The 13967-nt window shown below is 39.1% G+C and overlaps 1 protein-coding gene across 2 annotated transcripts in view; it reads left to right on the top strand.

Annotated features, from left to right (window-relative positions):
- The window catches only part of SCAPER (S-phase cyclin A associated protein in the ER), a 157812-nt gene that overhangs the window by 4597 nt on the left and 139248 nt on the right, over positions 1-13967 (top strand). For both annotated transcript variants that reach the window (XM_032194784.1, XM_032194785.1), the window contains exons 4-5: positions 8101-8171; positions 12358-12552. In XM_032194784.1, the coding sequence (XP_032050675.1) occupies positions 8101-8171; positions 12358-12552 (266 nt within the window). The remainder of the gene's footprint in view (positions 1-8100; positions 8172-12357; positions 12553-13967) is intronic.

The following is a 13967-nucleotide window of genomic DNA, read 5'->3' as shown; positions in this document are numbered from 1 at the left end:
CTCTGTTTAACATCTGTGAAGAGCCTTTAAGAAAGGGAATATTTGGGGACAGCTTTCTGTAATGTGAGTCCTCAGAACAATTTTGTTACTGTTGTAGTATTCTCTTATGGCCTGATGGCTTAAGCAGACAGGAATTGACTTTGGATTTTCATACTGCTCAAGCTGTTCCAGATGTCAGAAAGCTGTTTTTAAGGCCCTCATCTCAATTTCTTTTGTAGCTCACCTGTCCCTGTGGAGGTGCTGCTGCTTTTGAGACTTGGGCAGGGGTGTCTAAAAGTGGTGGGGCTTGTTTTTGTTTTTCTGTGAGGATGGTTGAACACTGGAATAAGTCCCCCGATGAATCTGTGGGCAACTTTCATCTTTGAAGATGATTTAAACCTTACTGGATGTAGTCCTGGGAAGACTTCTGTAGCTGACCCTGCTTTGAGCAGGGAGGTTGGATTAGGTGATCTCCAGAGGTTCATTCCAACCTCAGCTATTCTGTGACTTGGCCAGTGGAAAAAATATTTCTAGGATCAGTTATGCCTGTGTTACAAAGTAATTAACCTTCTGTCTGCAGCAAACCAAAGCAAAGTTTAAAATGTCTTTGTGGCTTGCTTTATGCTCAGAGGTGTACTTGTGATTTTTTTCCCTTCCTTTTAAAGCTGAAAGGTCTGAAGTCACATGAGAGAATGAAGTGTATGAAAACCTGTTCAGCTCTCTGTGTGTGGGCATCTGTATGGGTTTCATCAAGGAAATTGTGTTCAGCTGATAATGCAGAGCTGTACCTCTGTTAACAGTGACAAGTAGGATGATAGTAAGCATGTATTTATCAACTAAACATTATAAACCTAATCACAAGTATCTGCATTTACAAGCTTTGGTTTCGGGTTCTGACCCTGAAGTAAACTTCAGCATGGTCCCAGTTACCGAGTGCCTTGGATTGCCTTTCCAAAGCAGATGGCCTCAGGGCTGTTGTAGAGTGACACTTATAGTAAGCACTAGCTGGTCAGCAGAGAAACATGCACTGTGCATCTTTCCTAGCTTTACGTAGGAAGAAAAAATGAAACAACATCCAGTTGTCAAGAAGCGTATGATGGGTTTCTTGATCAAGCAGAACCAATGAAGCTGCCATGGTTTCTTTTTAGGTAGGATAGAAAGATGTGACACAATAAGAGAAATAGTTTAAGATTTAACTATAATCTGCCAAAGCAAAACACACACAGTAGAACACAGATTTGGATCACGTGTAGCAGTCTCCAGAAGATGAATTTATTTATTTACTCGTCTTAAAACTGCCTACACATTCTTGAGTATGTTGGTATTATTGGAACCAGGGCACAGGATGGGAGGTGCAGGGCAGTCCCCATGGCCGAGGGGCAGCCTTTCTCTCTGGCAAGCCAAATGGCCCCGGGGAGCCAGCCCCAGAAAAGGGGCCCTCAGCCCCCCCAACCTCCTCCTTGCCCACGTGAGGGCATCTTCCAGGCTGCTCCCAACACAGTCGCCTTTGGCCATGCGTGGGCCGCTCCATCGCAGAGGCTTGTTGAGGTCTCAGTGGCCACCACTGCCTAGCCTTTGCTGCGGGCCCTATAGAACAGGCCCCCTGCAGCTGGCCCACCACTCACTGAGCATCTCGGCCCTCTGACTGCCAGCTCGTGCGGCAGGAAGGAGACTGGGAGAGCCAGGCAAGCAGCAGGTCTCTTGGTGTGCAAGGACAGCCATGCGGTCTGCTGAGGCACCAAGAAGGAGCGCACCTGAGCAGAAGGAGAGGTGTCGTGGGCACAGGGATAGCACCGATGGCACAAGAGACACCAGTGCCCGAGGGACCTCTGGCGTCCAGCCTACAGACAGGTACAGGAGGTACCAGTGACACCGCAATGATGCGGGCAACAGACCAGCCCCTCAGACACCCAGCGACAGGGGGCCTGGGCCTTACCACAGGAGCAACGGTGACGTGGGGCAAAGGTGGGAGCATGAGACAGACAGCTGCGGGGAGCAGAGGTGTGCCCATGGTCTGGAGCATGGTGCGGGACCCAGCACTGGCTGTAAACCAGATGGCACCATCAGACCCATGCATGAAAATCAACTCGACGGTGGCATACGACCGAGGCATGGGACTGGGCGACACCCTGGTTTGGCCCTGTGGCCTGAGAACATTCCGGACGGAAGGCATCCTGTCTGGGCAGTCCCAGGCAAGGACTGGCTTAGCCTTTTGCCCAACACCACAGAGCCCATGGAGCTGGATCCACCAGATGTGGAAGAAGGGATGGAAGTGGGTCCACCTTGGCCAGAAGAGACCTGGGGCTACTGCGGCACGTCTTTGTGCTCTGTCATCCGAGAGCACCAGCAACATCACAGGAGTGCCCGGCGAGCCCCCTACTTGTTGCTCAGGCTCCATCACAAGCGTTAGCTTGGAGCCACCAAACACCACAGACATCCCGCAGGTTTGCCTGCAAGATGTCCCAGCAATAAACAGCTCTTGCCGATTCTCAGGGGTTATGTCAGTGCTTCTTTTTTTTTGGGGGTGGGAGAGGAATGGGCTAAAATTGGATTAGTGGAGGTTTAGGTTGGATATTAGAAAGAACTTCTTTACCGAAAGGGTTTTTAGGCATTGGAACGGGCTGCCCAGGGAAGCAGTGGAGTCACCATCCCTGGAGGTCTTTAAAAGACGTTTAGATGTAGAGCTTAGGGATATGGCTTAGTGGAGGAGGACTGGTTGGTGTTGGGTCAGAGGTTGGACTAGGTGATCTTGGAGGGCTCTTCCAACCTAGGGTGATTCTGTGATTCATTTAAGCAGAATAGAATTGGGCCCTAAAGTATTTACAGATTCTGATTTATAGTACGTTTTACTTTTGGGGAAGGTAGCAGTGTGAATGAGTAGAGGTGAAAGGAACACAGAGTATGTTTTGAGCTATTCATGAGTTGGTTCAATTTTTGTTTAGTCTGTTACATTTTCTACCTTGCTTGTGCTATTCTTGTAGATAGTTTCAAGGAAGACTTTTTCCTCAAAAATTGGTGAATGAGAATTATAGGTGAATGTTTGCTCCGAGTATAACATTTTCTTCCACAGCATGAAGAAAGTAAAAGTGATTTATTTTTTTTAGATATTGCCCTTAAATAGTTGTATGTGACATTAAAACTCAAGTAGCTATAATCATTTCCTTCTTCTGAGCCTACTAGCAGCACTGTAATTTTTAAACTTTTTGCCAGTGCTGCTTTCTTGTTTTTAAAATTTCTTCAGTAAATCATATATTGAGCTTTTTGCACAAAGAATGTGGTGATAATTGCTTGATGGAAAAATGCCCTGTGGAAAGGAACTTGTGGCTAATGAGAGTCTGGCAGAGCCAGATCCTTTATCTCTTGACCCTTGTCTTGGCACATATGTCGGTGTCAGTGAGCTCGGATTCATTTTATGCTGATCTTTCAATATGTATTTTGTCCCAGAGGAACAATACATCAATATTATGAATTAGGACAGTTCGTACTCATTCAGGGGCTATGTAAATCAGGCCAAAGGTTCAGGTAGCCTCAGCCGATCCTGCAACTTATATGCAAAGCAGAATTTTGTCTTAGTGTTGTTGGTTTTTTTTTTTTTTTTTTCTTTTTTTTTCTGCTGGTAGTGTTCAGAGATATCGCACTGGCAGGAATAGTGTGAGATTTAACATTTTATATTACATACTGTTACTAATTATGGGATGATTTATTTTTTTTTCCGAAACAGTGAAGATACAGCCATTTGCTACTGTTAGTGTTACACAGGCTTATTAAATTTAAAATTCTGGATTCATTTGTTCTGTTTGTGTATCCTTGCTTTTTTGATTTCTTTATTTGTTTGTGTTCTTGCCATTTAACTTTTCCACTGAAAGACTTCAGCATTTTACATGGATAAGAGGGCAATGATGACAGGAATTGCAATCCAAACCTTCTAATTCTTTAAGGGAAATACATAATTCCTGTCAGTAAGAAATAATAGCATAAGAAGGAGGGAAGTTTCTGGAATGGTAGGTAGCACTTCAGTAACGTGTGTTGGAGCAGCATGCACCCTTGTATCAGATCTGAAATTCTAGTTATGAATCCAGATCGATGACATGAGAAAATCCACCTCAAAACATGATGACAACAGTTTAGATGAGGTATTGAACAATAACATGTTTCATCTGTTGCATTTCAGGTATTCCTTCACAGAATTCATCAATCTGCAGCAGATTGTGTTTTCGGATGGACTAACAATGCAGTTGACTTTGTGTGCTATTAGAATTGTGAAAAAATCAAGTAGTATGATATTCTGTCTCGAAAATTAAATTGGCCTTCCAAAGCCATGGCCACAAATCGCCCATTACAGGCACCTATTGTATCTTACCCTCTTCGGAAAGCTGTGATCATTCTGGTAGAGGACTTCAGAAGTTTTTCCTTTTAAATTATTTGATATGCCCAGCATGAAACTTGAGGTGCTGCATGCTGCTATGCACCACACACAGATTTTATTTACAAAATCTAAACCATGGTATTAGTGACAGTTAAAATGTCTCAGAAGCTTGACATCTAAACGTTAACAAAATGTAGGGTACCTTTATAACTTAAGGGATGTGTCAAAAACTGGAAAATCTTGTATTTGTAACTGTTCCCTTACTTGTTTAAAATCATTTTGGCTCTCAACATGTAGGAATCGCTTGTAGATTAAGCATTTCAGCGTAAGGAAACACATTTTATTGGTTGAAAGATATCTGGCACACTTTAGAGAGCCTGCAGAATAATCCACTCCTTTAGCAAGAGCCTGGTGCAATAAGTAGGTTTTGCAGTGTGTGATGAAAGAGATGAAACTTGGCTCTCTTTGGCCAAGCTAGGAGGTCTACGAGTCATGACTGAAAGCCTTGTGTGTAAGCGCTAGCAACGTTGGATCTGACTGTAACTGGCAGAATATAATGTGAAGGGAAAGGTATTCTTGAAGACTCCTTAGTTTCAGACCTTGAACTTTGTTGAAATGAATGGGATACAGTCTAGTGCTGCTCCATGAATACTGAGCCAATTATGTTCTGGATGAGACTGTGACAGTAATTTGTTTAAAAAAAATTCCATGCAAAATTCATTGCTGTAACTCAGGCTGGGATGGAAAAACATGGAGAGTTTTAACTATATCCATCCTTGAAAGTAGTTTCTCCAGTTCTTTTGCATTGTACGGTTAGAAAAACTGTATTTACTACTATATAAACTTTTAAGAACTGATTTATAGCAATATTATGCATTTCAGTATGTTTCTTCAGTTAAGGGGTTGAATGTAATCAGTATCATCCAGTTGCTTCCTCCAGGGAAACATCTTTGTCTTACTTGAAGTGAACTTCAGACAACCAGGTCTTATCCACGCCTCATCTTTGCAAAAATGTTTCTTAGGATGGAAAAACGCATCAGCTGGAGTTAGTAAGAGAGATTGCGGAGTACAGTTTGGTGAAATGTAGGACTAGTCCTGCAGTATAGACCTTGCTCCTTAGATGGAGGAAGAGAGGTGACAAAGTACATTGCTCGTGCCATGTGTAAGAACTGGAAGGAAAGAAAAGAATGGTTCATTACCCAGTTGTGTCCTCAGATTCTTCCAGGGAGGTGAAAAGAAAGAAAATTGAAAATTTTTATAATTTCTGCTGAAGATCAGATAATAAACAAAAGTAGTGAAACAACAGAGATGTCTATCTCAGAACAGAAATGGCTGCAGCTCTTAAGAAATATAAAGCTGATTTTCACACTTCTGTCATCGAAAAAGAAGAGAGATGTGAGGGGTGATTGTTGGTGTAACAGAAGGCTTTTGAAAATAGTTTATCAGTAGCCTTTTTTGGGAGATATTAACAGTTCAGCATTTTGTGACAGGAAGTCTTCACAAATCATAAACCCAGTGTGTCTGATATTTAATTACCAGAGAGAGGAAATGGACTTCAAGTATAAAATATGACTGGCTCCCTGAATGCTCCAAAACTGTGCTGCTTTATATATTTCATATTGGCAACTTAATAGCTAATGAGATGATCATCTTTTGTCGCTATTGTTCTTTCCTTAAAATTCAGTAAAAGCCTAATAGGTAATGCCCTTCACATGTCGCTGCGTCCCTGTGCCTTGGCTAGCAGTGCTGGTACTGTACAGTTACACACAGTATATTCATAAGCATTGAACGTTGCTTCTGTGTCGTCACTGCTTGTGAATATAGAGGGACAAAAGCAGAAAGGAAGTAATCTTCTAATAACCAGAGTCATTTGTTAGCAGGAAGAGGGAAAAGCTTGGAACTCTGATTGCTGATGAAAGACAGAACTTCTTGGCCCATACCTTGAAGAAATTTTTTAAGAAAAATTAATCCCTGCCACACATTATTTGCTTTCAAGTCCACAACACACAGTGTTTATGTGAGTTTTCTTGTCTCTACATGTATGCCTTACGTAGAAGGTGCCTGAAAACTTGCTTTTATCTTTACAGGTGACTTGTTCAGACATTTCCCAGTTTGTAGATGATGGATTTATTTATATTTTTTTTGTAGAATCTAGGGACAGTAACTCTCTTTTTTATCCATCTGTCATCTTAATTCTAACACACCCATATTTTTTTGTAAGTCTTTTCACTGCAAGTTCTGTGTGCCTTTGCACTCCACTGTAAGCATTGCAGCTCTTACATTTTCAGAATGTAAATTATTTTAGAGTAGAGACTTAGGTGCTTGAAATTCTTCAGTTCTCATAACCATGACATAGAATTGGTCCACGGTTTAAGCTTTTTAGTAGATAAGAAGTTTTAATACATTTTGTAGCTGAATCTTTTTTTTTTCCTGAATGATGCTAAATTGATCTCAATATATTAATTTGTACCTGTTGTTTTCACTAATGTAGCAATTCAAAAATTCATTATCAAGCAAATAATTTTTAATTTGCCTTAAAATTAAAGGCCATGTTCCCTAGAACAGCCAGTGATGCAAACCAGCTGGACAATTGCTTGATTAAAACAGGTTTACAGCTGCTTTACATAACCAGCGCAATGTAAAACAGCTGGACTATGTTAGGGAATCTGGCCTAAGTACTGCTAAAAACTGAACTGAACAATTCTGAAATTCAGGAATGATCTCCGTGATCTGTGAAGGGACTATATTCAATTAGTTCATTCATTTGCCTGGCTTCATCAAGCTAAATTATCTTGAAACTTTTATTTAGATCTGTGCTAGAAAGTACTCTTGTCATAGTGTTTTGTCTTACTTGCTCGTATTTTTGTTAATTAAATGCTCTGATTTTCATGTTGGAGGAATAAAAAACAAAATAAAACAATCAAACAAACTTACCCATGAGCAGATATCAAAGATTAAATGTAAGCGTGTCACGTTGGTTCAGGAGAACAGAAATTTAGAGCCTTGCAAAGATAACTCTTAATAAGTTAAGAAATTGCCCCAGACAACATTGAGAAATCATCCTAATTGTGGGCTTTTAAACTGATCTTGGAAGCATAGTTGCTAAGTGCATTTCATATAAGCAACAGACAAGTGCTTTTGAGAATAAATTTGAGAGATCTTGAGTGGACTGTCTCATGCTTTGGAAATATTTTTATTTATTTTTCCCTCTTTTTTTGCCTACCTAACTGTAAGTGAACTAAATCCAGAACTGAGTTTTGTTTTTTCCCATCTTTCTTGGCAGAAAATATCTTAATCTACTGGTAGGGTTGTTAGAACAGTTCCAGAAAAAGTGAATGATTTTATTTTTCTTTTCTGAGAAAGATACCTCTTGTTTTAATTCTGTAATAACATCTCAATATTATTAAACAATCATTCAAGAGCAGACTTTTAAAAATGTATATAGAAAACTGGTATCATATCTGACATCTCGGTTGTAGTGATATGATTTTCAGTGGCACTGAGCATTTGCAAGTAGGCTATCTTTGTTGAATAAGGTCTGTAGTTCTTGACTTCAATTTTTTTCATTTCTCTGTGTCTTCTAGCATCATCCTCATTCTGAACTGTTGAATATATATTTGGAATGTAAAATTTTATGAACTTTTAAACTTATTAATTGTGCCGATGTCAATATATCACAAGATGTGATATGTGCATTTTAGAATGCTGTATCTAATGAAAAGCGTTATTTTTGATGAAAAATGTTTCTCCCATAGGAAAATCCAAATGGCAAGCTGGCGGAAAAACAAAGAGGGTGACTCAAGGAACACACAAGACTGCAAAACAGGTATCTGCTCATTTTTTATTGTGCTTATGACATAAAATTTACAACATAAAAATGATTTTTGATACCATTGATACATTATTTGATGAATAATACATATACAAAAGTGCACATATTGTATTGTCAAAGGGTATGAGTTGTAAAGTCAAGCATTCCAAAGTTTTAAAATGCCAGAATTTTCGCTGCCTTCCTCAGTCTTTATTTTTGGCATTTCTTAGCCTCTGGATGTGTGGCTTTTTGACATTAAAGTTATTTTAAGTCCAGTGCAGTTCAACAATCAATTAATTCTTCCTGTAAGTGTGGTGCTTATACAAAGGCTACCATTCTGCCAAATTTCCGAAATTAAGGAAATGCTTTATTTTCTCATGTGTTAACAGCTGAGAAGTTTTTGTTTAAAGTTTTAGTGTATACTATTTTGGGAAGAAAAAAAAATCAGTCCAGGTGAGTAAAGTTTCAGAGTCCTAACTGAGAAATGAGTCTTAATGACAAGTATTAAGAAGAAAGGGCGCTTCTTCATGTTTTTCCTGTGTGAGTTTTATTATATTAATAAAGTAATACCTCGGTATTTATTCGTGTTTAATATTTTAACCATTACTTTTCTTTGATTAATGGATTTAGCTGCTAGTATGTCTTCAGCTGTCAAATACTTTGCACCAGCCTTTCAGATTTTGACAATAGCACATAGAAGCTGGTCTCTTTTTGAAAAAAGATGTTCTGCTTCTGTAGGGATGTTTGCATCCCTAAAATATAGGCATGTTAACTTCGCAGATGAGTTTAGCAACTTGTCCCTCCTTTCTTACTAGTATCTTACTAGTGTCCTAGTTTACTTATTCTGTGAAGGTGGGATTTTAATGAGGTGGTTGGGGTTCCAAGTTGATTTACCCTCACAGAACCTTTTGGATGAGAGTAATGTGCTGTGCAGCAGGAGTTCCATCTGTTTGAGTCATTTCGGATTACGTCAATACTGTGTTTTCAAAAGAATACTTTATTGTTACTCAGTGGCTCTGTGTGGGACTGCTGTATTAAAGCTATATTGCAGGAACATAATGCATTCCTAGTGGGTCCAATTAAGGTTTGAAATGGACTGCTGCGTGCTTGTGTATCTTGGCACTTTAATTTGGCATCCAGCACTTCTTTTTCTACTGTATTTTCGGCACTAAATACTGCTTTAAAATGGTGGCTTTCTTCTTCTATTTTTGCTTTTGTTGAGCCTTCAGATTTCATTTTCCTCTACATACAAATGGGACACTAGGCTCAAGAACATAAATGTACAAAAACTCTCTCATATGATCCTGTAAACCTCATCTTCCTCTCATCAGGGTGCTGGCACGTCTACTTTCAATAAATCTTGGCATCTCGAGAATAAATACACACTTCATACTTCACAGAACTCCAAGGCAACATAGTGAAATTATTTTTGGGAAAAAAAATAGTTTTAATCACTTTCTTCATCCATATTGAGTTACTTGAGATGTGAGGAAGACTATCCCCATGTTTTTTAACTTAAAAGGCAGCATACGTTTTCTGCAGTTGAAGCTTTTGAACTATTAGTGCAAGTGGGATAGTATGAACTAGCCTATCAGAATCGGTGCCATTTTTGAGTGGGTTTTGTTGCCTTAGTGAGGACAAGCATCAGGGTAGGTCTGCTAGATCATGTCTGTATAAGCTGTCCATGCAGAAGGATGCTTGCAGGTAAAGATTCTGCTGAACAATGTGTAGATTAACTCAGAAATCCTGGTAGTGTTTGGTGCCTGCATTAAACATTTCTATAGAATGTTTAATGCAATCCGTATAAAATATTAGTTGTGTCTTTATGGTAAAAGTAGTCTTTGTTATTGTCAGCTGTAACTCTTAAATTTGAGTTAGCAATGGCTTGCATTTCAGTAAAGTAGGTGCCAGTCAAACTTAGTTAAGTTTGAAAATAGCTTTTGGAGTCTGATCTTCATGGAGTATCTGGAGACTGATGTGGCAAACAATGGAGATGATTTGGGTTCCTGTCTCAAAGTCCCCTTCTGTTTTGTTGAGTGGCAGATGCCAGGCTGTGACAAATTCAGATGCATAATGTTAGAACTGACGTGCATCAGGAATTTTAATTAGTTTTTCTACTGCCTAACCACCAACTCAGTGCTTTCCTGCTTCCACGATTGTGTTTACAAGAGATTTTATAGTTTGGTGATTTGTATCTTGTCAAAGGTGTTCTGCTGGCATATGTTCTCCTGTTTCAAATTAGGGAAGAGTTACTCCTGCAGGGGCTTTGGAGGCACGGCTTCTGAAAAAGCATAATCTACCAATGAGTGAATATGTACCTCGTTCTGAGTTCTTGTTGGAGAGTTGACTCTCTGATACGTGGCTGAACTTGGAGTGACTCAGATGTTCGGTGGAACGTTCTGTGATTCAGCTGTTCTTACTGTTCTCATTGTCCTTCGGTATTTTAGTATAAACACAGCGATGTGTCAGATCTTGCAAAATAAGTATACTGGTTGCTGTGGTGGGACTTCAGGTTGTACTGCGTCTGGCTGGGATGTTAACTTTCCCTGCAGCAGCCCATACGGTAAAACCACCACAGAGGTCGACCACAGCCATAAACTAGAACTGCTTCAGACTTGTTTTGCAACAGGAGTACCGAAGTACTTCCCATCTGGGAAAGTAAACTAGAACAACTACTAGAGAAGGAAATGGTTTGTAAATATACTCCCCTGCCTATTTTACTGAGTCTGGAGGAGGCAGGAATCTTTTCTCATTTTTTTCTTTGTAGTTATTTAGCTTTCTGTGACTACGTTTTGTCTTCTGACTACCTCCACAGCACTGCTTTAGGTATGTGGGAAACTTGGACTTCAGTTGCAGTTTACTTTTATAGATGATAAATAGGGGTTAAATTTGCCCTGATGTTCTAATTTTATTTGCATCTTTTCCTGCACACACAAAGGCAAAAAGTAGAGTACTGTAGCTATGTAGTTAATACAATACCTCTATCACAAATGGTATGCAACTGGGATTTATGTTGTGTTTCCTGGAGGTTCTTCTCTGGCATGGTAGCTTTCCTTTTTTGTTGTTATGGGAGAGAATTTCAATAATAAGCTCAGTGTCATGGGGCCAAGGTCTGCGTTGGTGTTCTCAGCCAAATGGGCGTGCTTCAGAATCCTTTGGAATATAATTTGTAGATGGGTGACAGCACGTATCCGTCAAGGAGTAGCTGTCTTCATGTGACTAAGCTGAAGACACAAGGTGAGTGGATACATAACACTGAAGTGGCATAGTGGTACTTCCAAGCAGGTATTTGTGATCCCTCTCTATGCCAGCTTTCCTGCAGACAGTTGGATGCTCTCTCTCCGCTCTCACAGCACTTAGCATGTTGGCAGTCCTCTGCATCTGTGCAGCAAAGTAGTACTAAACCAATTAGTCTGCATATTAACACTGAAAATCAAACAACAGATTTGTTGCCGGAAAAGCTGTTAAATTACAACTTAGAGCAGCATAAGGACAATTTCAGACTTGGCATAAGTGGAAACAACTTGATTCAGTGGCACAGCATTTGCAAAGGTTGAATTGAGCTTGCAGTGTTAGCAGTATGGTGAGTGGAAATCTTTGTGCAAGTAGTCTTCTCGAGTAGGAAAGCTTCCCTTTGTAACTCATTCTTGATGATTCAAGCATCAGAGAAGATGCTGGCATCTCTGAAGTGTAGCCATAACATATCAAGCAAAGGGCTAGCCACACAAGCATTTCTCTGATGTTACTGCTCACAGATTAGAACAAGTGCTTAAAAACAGTTAAGTTGTATGTGGTGCCCTGGTAGTAATTTAACTACGATGAAACATTGCTGGTTTGATTATTAGTAAAATTTTAATTTCATCTTTGGATGTACATATTTGTCACAGTAAGTACTATGGGGTATGTATGTAGTCAGAAAATGTAACTTTATCATTTGCAAAAGAGAATATCATGCATTGTGCAAAATGAATGTTGAGTTAAAATGGTAAAGAAACCAAGTGGTTCTACATATCGGTTGCATTTGTTTAAGATGAAAAAGTTTATTGTAAAAACTTAAATCAGTGGGTTGCTGTAGTCTTCAGTAGAAAAATGTCATCTTTACAAATGTTTAAATATGTTTGAAAAAATGCATTGCACAGAAGCCCAACCCCTTACTGTACTTCTGTTTGTTCTCCTTTTCCTTTGTATCTTGTTTCTTTAGAACACTACCATAGACTGTAAATTAACTGCAGCAGCTGGAGATAAAAACTTTGACAAAAGCCCAACAAAAACAAGACAGCCTCGAAAAGTTGATCTGCGAGCTCGATACTGGGCATTTCTTTTTGACAATCTTAGACGGGCAGTTGATGAAATCTATGTTACATGTGAATCGGATCAGAGTGTAGTAGAATGCAAGGTAAGCTTTCAGCTGTTCTTTCTGCCTATTATCAAATGACACTTACTGCTGTTTTTTACTCTACAAAAAAGCCAGTAAGGAATTAGAGCATCAGAAGTATGTTATTTCATGCATTTATATAATGGAGGCTTGTAAATAGTAAAACTGATGGCATATTTCTTTAGATTTAAGAAGATGCTTTTATTTTAGGCAGTGACTTATTTTAAGGTGCATAAAACTTAATGACATGTAATCATGTTGTTAGATCTCAGTTTTTAATTAAATCAATATGTCTTATCAAGTTCTCGTTTTGCTAATTTTTCTAGCTGAATGCTGATTTTTTTTTTTTTCCTTTTTTCCCCGTCATGTTCCCTACTGTAGGTGGCACTGTTGAGATTTAGCCTTTTTCCCAGTCTTTGGCTTGATGTTAAGTTCCTTAATTATACATTGCTCCCTTGTTTCAGTGAATTAGTTATCACTCTTCTAATTCACTCTGGGGTGATGAGAGAGAGATGAGTGGTCAAGCATAGACAATGTCTGGTTGGGATGTAAGGTGTTTTTCCTAACTTTGGATAGCCTGTATTTGTAATAAGACGTAAAACATGCACAGGCTATGATGATTTTTTAGTAGATCCACAGAAAGACCATTGTCATTTAGTAAATATAATTTACTTTTTAGAAATTGAGTTCGTTTCAAGCATTAATAGAAGCCAGAAGCATACGCTTTCAAAGAATTGTGAAAGCTAAGATTTTTTTGGTTTTCATATTAAATATAGCTGAAAACTCAACACATTCTGGAAACGATTATCTAATCACTGTAAAAAATTATATCAATTTAAGTAAACCATTTTCTTATCATACGTATCTAGTTCTCTACTGTAATCAGGCACAGCCAAATTGACTTTGAGATTAGCGTGCAAGTAGGTTTCATTGAAAGCAGGTTTGAAAACTGAACAGTAGCTAGAGGCTTCCAAACCGTTGGTTACTCTAACACAATTTAACATGTTGTTACTGAGCTGTCTTCCTGCTCAGGAAACTTCGCTGAAGAATTTTTTTGGTTTAAGAAAATCAGTCAGCCTTGCATTGTAATTAGATTACCATTTTAAACTTCTGTGACTGAAAGAACAGAAGTGTGTTTGTATCATTATCACATATTTTAGGGGTTAGATATCATTCAGCATTTTAATCATGCTACTTGATCTGTTCTCGGATGGAGATACTACATAGCCTAAGTGGAAAGTCTTCATTTTCGTAGACGCTGGATGATGATGTGTGTATCCAGGGGCGTCAGATTACTTGTTTGCTAAACATGGGTGGAAAAAAACAAAAATGAGTAAACAAGGGTTTCCAGTGTTAGATGTTGTAAAACTTGTATAACATTTGTGTTGCTTTTACTTTTAAAAGATGTTTTCTTTTTTAGCACAAAGAACGTGCCC

The sequence above is a fragment of the Aythya fuligula genome, chromosome 11 (assembly GCF_009819795.1).
Source record: "Aythya fuligula isolate bAytFul2 chromosome 11, bAytFul2.pri, whole genome shotgun sequence".
Lineage (NCBI taxonomy): Eukaryota > Metazoa > Chordata > Aves > Anseriformes > Anatidae > Aythya > Aythya fuligula.
This window is presented reverse-complemented; position numbering and strand designations above follow the sequence as displayed.